The 10,784-nt window shown below is 40.3% G+C and overlaps 1 protein-coding gene across 1 annotated transcript; it reads right to left on the bottom strand.

Annotated features, from left to right (window-relative positions):
- Window positions 1–2,064: 2,064 nt before the first annotated feature.
- il10b (IL-10b protein precursor) lies at window positions 2,065–10,626 on the bottom strand. Its single transcript, NM_001246350.1, is given in 5 exon segments — window positions 2,065–3,997; window positions 5,600–5,662; window positions 7,094–7,255; window positions 8,337–8,396; window positions 10,262–10,626. Coding segments are annotated over 5 exon segments (552 nt in total). The 5' UTR covers window positions 10,433–10,626; the 3' UTR covers window positions 2,065–3,901.
- Between the last annotated feature and the right edge of the window lie 158 nt (window positions 10,627–10,784).

Here is a 10,784-nt window from a genome sequence, read left to right as displayed (position 1 = left end):
CACATTGCAACTGAGATCCTTTATAGCAAAGACACACATAGCCAGACAGCGTTGGCTATAAATTATCGTTCAGCTTTGTCTCCTAAACTATGTTCTCATCTTGCTCTCAGGACCATAAAACAAATCCTCATGAACAGGCATATATCAAATACACCCCTCCTGGACAAGATCACAGAGACACAGTCACTGGCACACAGACATTGTGGAGCCAAGAGATAATTGGTTTAAAAGAAATGTGTACATGTGAAGACAAGCTTGACCCCTCCCCTCTCTGCGGCCCAAGTAACTTACCCCATGACAGAGAACAGATAACTGCAACTGGCCCACAGTATTATACAAAAATAGACATTCTGATGAGAAGTAACTCACAAGCAGATAATTAATGTAAAACATCTTATCTATGTTACCCAACTAATTCTGATTATTCCCCAACAGGTCAGAGACATTATAATGGTATTTGTTCTAAAATGAATTACATATTTTATTTCCTCAATCAATCTACACACAATACTCCATAATGACAAGCAAAAACACATTTTTAGAATTTTTTGCAAATGTATAAATACTGAAAACAATGGATGCCAAGAGAGCCAATGAAATGGTAAGGTTTGTGAAGGGTCATTAAGTTATAGCAGCAAACCATGCAAAATGAGAAGAATAAGAGCATCACATTGAAGCTGCCCAGCAACACCCGTTGGGGTGGTGTTGTCGTCATGTTTGACAGTCTCCTGGAGGGGAAGGAGTCTCTCCAAGAAATGGCCATATCACAGTCTGCAGAGATGGACAGCCCCATCAAGAGGATCCTCCTGGATGATGTATTTTGGGAGAGAGTGGTAAGCAGTCTGAAACTCCTGAAACCTGTAGCAGTAGCCATTGCACGGATTGAGGGAGACAATGCCATCCTGTCTGATGTTCAGACTCTGCTTGCAGATGTAAGAGAAATAATCTGTACTGCCCTGCCCACTTCACTGTTGCTCCAATCAGAGGAAACTGCAGTTCTGAAATACATCAAAAAGCGTGAAGACTTCTGCCTGAAGCCCAGACACGCCGCAGCGTACATGTTGGACCCCAAGTATGCTGGCAAGAGCATCCTGTCTGGTGCAGAGATCAACAAGGCCTATGATGTCATCACTACCGTGTCTCGCCACCTTGGCCTGGATGAGGGCAAGGTTCTTAGCAGTCTGGCGAAGTACACTTCCAAGCAAGGGCTTTGGGATGGAGATGTAATACAGCAGTCGTGCCAACATATCTCATCAACCACCTAGTGGAAGGAGCTTTGTGGATCTGAGGCTGTTTCCCCTGTTGCCTCCATCATCCTCCATATCCCACCAACATCAGCCGCCTCAGAGTGCAACTGGTCCTTGTTTGGGAACACACACACACACACACCAAAGCACGCAACAGGCTGACCAATACAAGGGTGGAAAAATTGGTGGCCATTCAGGCAAATTTGAGTCTTTTTGAGCTTGACAACAAGCCATCCTCAACAAGGTTGGAAAGTGACAGTGAAGATGAGGCCTCAGAGTCTGATGTTCAAGAGGTGGACATTGAGGAGGTCCAGGGAGAAGACATGGAAGCCTGAGAGGAAGACAACGAAAGCTTTAGTTTCTATTTTACAGATGTATGTTGAAAATGTATTTGGGAGATGTGATGGATCATTGGGGATCACTCAATATTCCCTTTATTTTGTTGTTCAGTGAAATCATCCCATGTGAAGAGTCAACTCATTGAATTAATGTTTAATTCGTAACTAAATTGGGTTTTTTTCTATTGGAAGGATTTAATCATTTGCAATTACTGTATGTCCACTTATGATAAGGTAAATGTTTCTGTCTCCATATGGTAAATATATCCAATGCAAAAAGCCTCTACATTTAAATGGTATTAATATTCATTTGCATATATTCCCGTTAATTCCCACGGAAAGTGTCCACCTCTGAATATTCCCCAAAACGTGCCACCATACAACCCATCGCTGAAGCATTCGGAATAACATGTGGAAGAACTGGCCCACCACTTTGAAGGCTTCACATTTTAAAGGTAAACAAAAGCACTGAGGTAAAATGGTTTCAAAGTAGAAGATTTATTTTAAAACTGCAGTTAAAATCATAAATAAATATCAAAACATTGACAGCTAAAACACTTAAAACCTGATTTAAAATAAATACATTCTACCTCACAAACATTTAGGCACAACTATTTAAAATGTCAGGGGAGCTAATTATTAGTCAAAAACAGACCATGAAGAGTTATTGATTATTTTACAAAACAAAATACGCTTTCAACATGATCCCATTAATACATTATGGTGCAGAATTCTACTTTATTTCAAATCAGTACTGACATTGGTAATAAAAATAGGATATATTTTTAAATGTCGCAATATGTTGTAAACATGGTCATTCGTAATAGTCATTATTATAGATCAGTATATGATTCCTTACCACATTGTGGTTAATGGTCATTATTACACATCAGTATGTGATTCCTTATCACATTGTGGTTAGAATAACATCACATCATTATGCTAATATCCAAACTATACTAAACAAAAATATAAAACCCAACATGTAAAGTGTTGGTCCCATGTTTCATGAGCTGAAATAAAAGATCCCATCAATGTTCCGTGCACACAGAAAGCTTCTTTCTCTCAAATATTGCTTACATTCCTGTTAGTGAGCATTTCCCCTTGGCCAAGATAATTCAGCCACCTGACAGGTGTGGCATATCAAGAATCTGATTAAACAGCATGATCATTACACAGGTGCACCTTGTGCTGGGGACAATAAAAGGATGTGCAATTTTGTCATTTAGATCAATGGCAATTTTATACCGTGACGAGATCCTGACGCCCATAGTCATGCTACTAATCCGCCACCTTCCCCTCACGGTTCAGCATGATGATGCACGGCCCCATGTCTCAAGGATCTGTACACATTTCCTGAAAATGGCCCAGTTCTTCCATGGCCTGCATAGTCACTCAGGATGTTTGGGATGCTCTGATTCCACGTGTACGACGGCGAGTTCCAGTCCAATTCCTACCCAGCAACTTCGCACAGCCATTGAAGAGAAGTGGGGAAACATTCCACAGGCCACAATCAACAGCCTGATCACATCTATGCAAAGGAGATGTGCTTGAGGCAAATGGTGGTTACACCAGATACTGACTGGTTTTCTGATCCACGCCACAACAGATCTGTATTCCCAGTCATGTGAAATCCATAGATTAGGGCCGAATGAATTTATTACACTGATTTCCCTATGAATTGTAACTCAGTAAAATCTTTGAAATTCTTGCACGTTGCGTTTATATTTTTGTTCAATGTCCACTATAGAAGGACTTCCAGAAAGTGTCAATCATGAAAATTGATGCAATACAAATTAAACTTTACAGCAGAAAGTTTTAGTCAACATGACTGAATAATAAACACGATGATGAATCTGAAGCTAAATGTGTTTCAGGACTTTAGAGAGAAGTTCCTGGCTTAGTTGGTAGAGCATGGCGCTTATAAGGTCATGAACACGGGTTGACTTCCCACTGGGCCCATCCATACCAAAATGTATAAAGGCAGTACTGTACTGAACACGAATTAGGATAAAGTCATCTGATCAATGGTATATATTATAATTATTAGGTCCTCAGAAGGTCTTCAGGACTTTAGAGAGTCGGTCTTCGAGAACGACTAAAGAGTAGGATTAAAGACTAACGCAAAGACTTCTATGGAAAGTTAGAAAAAACACTTCCGCAAAGACACAGACACAGATTCCTTCCTGGACTGAACATGCAGTTTATAGGTTTGGGGTTGGAGGTTATTAGAGGTTTGAGGTTACTCATTCTTGTTGGTCCATGCTCAGGGTCAGTGTGTCCTGGTTGGCTGAGGCAGTGGTTAGGGGTCAGGGGTCAGTGTTTGCGTCTCTGAGAGACCAGGTACTCCTCGATGTAGTTGAAGAGCAGGTCCAGCTCTCCCATTGCCTTATAAAAGCCCTTATCCTGCATCTAGACACACAGGAAGCACACACTCAGGTTACAGGAACCACACCTTGTGGGGATACAGAATTCAGTCCCATTCAAAATCCTATTTTCCCTAACCCCTAACCCATACTCTTACCCTAATCCTAACTTTAACCCAAAAACCTAGCCTTAATACTAAACCTAATCCTAGTTCTTAACCCTATAACTAACCCTAGCTCCTAACCAACACTAAACCTAATCCTAGTTCCTAACACTCAAACTGACCCTAGCACCTAACAAACACTGAACCTAATCCTAGTTCCTAACCCTAAAACTAACCCTAGCTCCTAACCAACACTAAACCTAATCCTAGTTCCTAACCCTAAAACTAACCCTAGCTCCTAACCAACACTAAACCTAATCCTAGTTCCTAACCCTAAAACTAACCCTAGCTCCTAACCAACCCTAAACCTAATTCTAACCTTAACACGAATTCTAGTCTTAACCCTAAACCCCTTAGAAATAGCATTTGACCTTGTGGGGACCAACAGCATGTCCCCAGTTGGTCAAGTTTCTGGTCTTTTACTATTCTTCTGGGGACTTCTGGTTCAGTATAGTTAAACACACACACACACACACACACACACACAAGTAGACAATAAAGATCATTAAAATACCTGACAGGAAACACATTTAACATTCAGTTGATGCTTTCTATTTCCTGTCCAGACACATGGTCTATCGCATTAGATGTTCTTTCTATTTCCTGTCCAGTCATATGGTCTGTCACATTAGATGTTCTTTCTATTTCCTGTCCAGTCATATGGTCTATCACATTAGATGTTCTTTCTATTTCCTGTCCAGTCATATGGTCTATCACATTAGATGTTCTGTTTATTTCCTGTCCAGTCATATGGTCTATCACATTAGATGTTCTTTCTATTTCCTGTCCAGTCATATGGTCTGTCACATTAGATGTTCTTTCTATTTCCTGTCCAGTCATATGGTCTATCACATTAGATGTTCTGTCTATTTCCTGTCCAGTCATATGGTCTATCACATTAGATGTTCTTTCTATTTCCTGTCCAGTCATATGGTCTATCACATTAGATGTTCTTGAATTTTTTTCTTGAAGGTGGATTTACTTTTTGCCTGAGAGATATGGATTGGTAAAGAGTTCCAATCAGCTATAGCTCTTTATAAAACTGTGTATTTAAGGTGATTTGTCCTTGGCTTGGGTTGTCTTAGCTGCCCTGAATTTGCCTGTCTGGTTTGGTGGTTATGCGTGTTGCTAGTATGTACTGGAATGAAAATACTGTTTTTATATATATATATATATACATAAAACATTCCTAAATAAAATCAGAAGACTGAGGTCTTGAGGTCAAACGGTGCCCCGTGGACTGATGACAAGCTGAGAAATGTAATTATTCAACTTTATGATGTCAAAAAAGTAACAGATAAATCTGGTTCTCTGATAAGCAAAGTTATTGTAAATTAACAACACGTTTGAATCAGAGAGTATATTTATTACAAAACCACATGACATCGCAAACTACTTGATGAACATTTTATGTACACGCACAGATACACACACATAAATGCATGTGCACACACACACACACTCAGAGCCTGCTGGGGACTGACCTTTTTATATGAGGAGATTAAGTTGTTGATGTCAAACGGTTTCTTACAGGAGAAGTAGTTCCTCTGTGGAGAGAGAAAGAGGGGAAGGGGGAGGAAGAGATCAGATCTTGTGACAGCCACCCCACGCTGCAATATTGTTGGGAGGCTCCAGGCTGCTACAGTAGTACACTGGAAACAGACAGACAGACAGACAGACTCTCTCTCTAGCGTAAGAAGGTTGTTGGATGCTGTGTAAATTAGGAAGTAACCGTGTCAGAGTTGTATGTTTAGGGTTAGACCGCCAGCTGGTCCCTAACTCTGAGGTTTCCAGCGAGGGGGATACGTATACAACTATGTCACAGAACATGACGAAGCATTAATGATATGACACACATCCATGGAATAAATAGGAGCAGTTTATATAGGACCAGACTATATAGGACTATATAGGACCAGACTATATAGGACCAGATTATATAGGACCAGATTATATAGGACCAGATTATATAGGACTATATAGGACCAGACTATATAGGACTATATAGGACCAGATTATATAGGACCAGACTATATTGGACTATGTAGGACCAGACTATATAGGACCAGATTATATAGGACCAGATTATATAGGACCAGATTATATAGGACTATATAGGACCAGACTATATAGGACTATATAGGACCAGACTATATTGGACTATATAGGACCAGACTATATAGGACCAGACTATATAGGACCAGATTATATAGGACTATATAGGACCAGACTATATAGGACCAGACTATATAGGACCAGATTATATAGGACCAGATTATATAGGACCAGATTATATAGGACTATATAGGACCAGACTATATAGGACTATATAGGACCAGACTATATTGGACTATATAGGACCAGACTATATAGGACCAGACTATATAGGACCAGATTATATAGGACCAGATTATACAGGACCAGACTATATAGGACTATATAGGACCAGACTATATAGGACTAGACTATATAGGACTATATAGGACCAGACTATATAGGACCAGACTATATAGGACTATATAGGACCAGACTATATTAGACTATATAGGACCAGACTATATAGGACTATATAGGACCAGACTATATAGGACCAGATTATATAGGACCAGACTATATAGGACCAGATTATATAGGACCAGACTATATAGGACTATATAGGACCAGACTATATAGGACTAGATTATATAGGACTATATAGGACCAGACTATATAGGACTATATAGACCAGACTATATAGGACTATATAGGACCAGACTATATAGGACTATATAGGACCAAATTATATAGGTCCAGACTATATAGGACTATATAGGACCAGATTATATAGGACTATATAGGACCAGACTATATAGGACTAAATAGGACCAGACTATATAGGACTATATAGGACCAGACTATATAGGACTATATAGGACCAGACTATATAGGACTATATAGGACCAGACTACTTTAACAGGATATCAGACCAGGCTACATACACATTGGACAATCTTCTTCTTCAGCTCGTGGAAGATGTTTCCGATGGAGTCGATGGGAGATTTAAAGTTGTGTGTTCCATTGTTGTTGTTCATGGCGCTGGGCAGCACCGTGTGGAGATAGAACTTCAGGATGCTGTCCATAGTATGACACCCCACCGGACTCTGATGAGGAAACAAGGTCATCAACATCACAACTTTGCTATGTATTTCTGGAGAGAGGAGCAAACACACTGAAGATGAGTTAACTATAACTAACCCTAACTAACCTTAACCCTAACTGAAGATGAGGACATTATAACTAACCTTAACTAATCTTAACCCTAATTGAAGATGAGGACATTATAACTATAACTAACCCTAACTAACCTTAACCCTAATTGAAGATGAGGACATTATAACTAACCCTAAAATTAGGAAATTATCCAGAAACTCTTGGGGGATAATGGTTTATTTTTTAAATAGATGTTGTTAATCTTCAACACACAGAGGAGACAGTATGAACTCAACTTGATGTGGTCTAGAATCCCCTTGTCTAGCAGAGGAGACAGTATGAACTCACCTTGATGTGGTCTAGAATCCCCTCTCTATCAGAGGAGACAGTATGAACTCACTTTGATGTGGTCTAGAATCCCCTCGTCTAGCAGAGGAGACAGTATGAACTCACCTTGATGTGGTCTAGAATCCCCTCGTCTAGCAGAGGAGACAGTATGAATTCACCTTGATGTGGTCTAGAATCCCCTCGTCTATCAGAGGAGTCAGTATGACCTCCCCTTGATGTGGTCTAGAATCCCCTCGTCTAGCAGAGGAGACAGTATGAACTCACCTTGATGTGGTCTAGAATCCCCTCTCTATCAGAGGAGACAGGTATGAACTCACCTTGATGTGGTCTAGAATCCCCTCTCTATCAGAGGAGACAGTATGAATTCACCTTGATGTGGTCTAGAATCCCCTCGTCTAGAAGAGGAGACAGTATGAACTCACCTTGATGTGGTCTAGAATCCCCTCTCTATCAGAGGAGACAGTATAAACTCACCTTGATGTGGTCTAGAATCCCCTCGTCTAGCAGAGGAGACAGTTTGAACTAACCTTGATGTCGTCTAGAATCCCCTCTCTATCAGATGAGACAGTATGAACTCACCTTGATGTGGTCTAGAATCCCCTCTCTATCAGAGGAGACAGTATGAACTCACCTTGATGTGGTCTAGAATCCCCTTGTCGAGAAGAGGAGACAGTATGAACTCACCTTGATGTGGTCTAGAATCCCCTTGTCGAGAAGAGGTGTCTCCAGCTCATCATTAGCCTCCTGCAGACAACAAACAGCCCAGTTTAGTGAAGTCTGTTTTGTATCATATCCAGTCATGCAGTGGGTGTAAACGGTACAATAAGGTGCTTACTAAAGGGTTGTATATAAAGGTTAGATCAAGAAGTGGTTCTAATTGATACAATGATATGCTTGGTTTGGGTTATGTACAGAGCCTTCGGTAAGTATTGAACCCTTGACTTGTTCTAAAATTTATAAAATTGATTAAATCATTTTTTTCCCTCATCATTCGACACATAATACCCCATAATGACATCACAATACCCCATAATGACCTCACAATACCCCATAATGACAAAGCAAAAACAGGTTTTGAACCACCAAGACTCTTCCTAGAGCACTCAGGGGAGAAGGGCAATGGTCAGGGAGGTGACCAAGAATCCAATGGTCACTCTGACAGAGCTCCAGAGTTCCTCTGTGGAGATGGGAGAACCTTTCAGAAGGACAAGCATCTCTGCAGCACTCCACCAATCATGCCTTTATGGTAGAGTGGCCAGACGGCAGCCACTCATAAGTAAAAGGCACATAACAGTCTGCTTGGAGTTTGCCAAAAGGCACCTAAAGACTCTCAGACCATGAGAAACAAGATTCTCTGGTCTGATGAAACCAAGATTGGCCCCTTTGGCCTGAAGTCCAAACGTCACGTCTGGAGGAAACCTGGCACCATCCCTACGGTGAAGCATGGTGGTGGCAGCATCATGCTATGAGGATGTTTTTCAGCAGCAGGGACTGGGAGACTAGTCAGGATTGAGGGAAGGATGAACAGAGCAAAGTATAGAGAGATCCTTGATGAAAACCTGCTCCAGAGCACTCAGGACCTCAGATTGGGGCAAAGGTTCACCTTCCAACAGGACAACGACTCTAAGCACACAGCCAAAACAATGCAGGAGTGGCTTCGCGACAAGTCTTTGAATGTACTTTGAGTGGCCCAGCCAGAGCCCGGACTTGAACCCGATCAAACATCTCTGGAGAGACCTGAAAACAGCTGTGCTGCGAAGCTCCCCATCCAACAGAGCTTGAGAGATCTGCAGAGAAGAATGGGAGAAACTCCCCGAATACAGGTGTTTCGACCTTGTTGTGTCATAAAGGTTAAATAAAGATTAAATGAAATAAATATATATATTAAAAAATATATATTTTTATATACTTTAGAATAAGGCCATAACATAACAAAATGTGTAAAAAGTCAAGGGGTCTGAATACTTTCCAAAATCACTGTGTAGAGTACTTACATAGTAGTATGTTAATTTAAATATATATATAGTACTTAGATAGTAGTATATTAATGTATATATATAGAGTAATTACATAGTAGTATATTAATTTAAATGTATATATAGAGTACTTACATACTACTAATTAATATAAATGTGTTTATATATATATATATATATATATATATATATATAGAGAGAGAGAGAGAGAGAGAGAGTACTTAGATGGTAGTATATTAATATAAATGTATATTTCTATAGTACTTATATGGTGGTATATTCAAATAAATGTGTATATTAGAGTACTTACATAGTGGTATATTAATATAAATGTATATATAGAGTACTTACATGGTAGTATATTAATATAAACGTGTAAATATATATATATATATACAGTATATATATATATATAGAGTACTTGCATAGTAGTATTTTCATATAAATGTATGTATATAGAGAGAGTACTTTCATAGTAGTATGTTAATATAAAAGTATATACATAGTATAGTACTTACAGAGTAGTATATTAATATAAATGTGTATATATATATATATATATATATATATATATATATATATATATATATATATATATATATATATATATAGAGAGAGAGAGAGAGTACTTACGTAGTAGTCTCTGATGGTGGAGAAGGCGGTGCGGAGCTCCTTCAGTCTGACGGGGAAGCCCTCTACGAAGGAGCAGCAGCGGTCGGAGCACAGTACACGTCTGCACTGGGCATGCTCACACTGCAGCGCTGCAGCCAACAGCACGGATAGGAGGAGAGAGCAGGGAGACATCCTGGAGTCTACTGGTGCTGGAGATACTGATCCTCTGGACCTGACACCGTCTGGTGCTGGAGTCTACTGGTGCTGGAGTCTACTGGTGCTGGAGATACTGATCCTCTGGACCTGACACCGTCTGGTGCTGGAGTCTACCGGTGCTGGAGTCTACTGGTGCCTGAAATACTGATCCTCTGGACCTGACACTGTCTGGTGCTGGAGTCTACCGGTGCTGGAGTCTACCGGTGCTGGAGATACTGATCCTCTGGACCTGACACCGTCTGGTGCTGGAGTCTACCGGTGCTGGAGTCTACCGGTGCTGGAGATACTGATCCTCTGGACCTGACACCGTCTGGTGCTGGAGTCTACC

The sequence above is a fragment of the Oncorhynchus mykiss genome, chromosome 17 (assembly GCF_013265735.2).
Source record: "Oncorhynchus mykiss isolate Arlee chromosome 17, USDA_OmykA_1.1, whole genome shotgun sequence".
Classification (NCBI taxonomy): Eukaryota; Metazoa; Chordata; class Actinopteri; order Salmoniformes; family Salmonidae; genus Oncorhynchus; species Oncorhynchus mykiss.
This window is presented reverse-complemented; position numbering and strand designations above follow the sequence as displayed.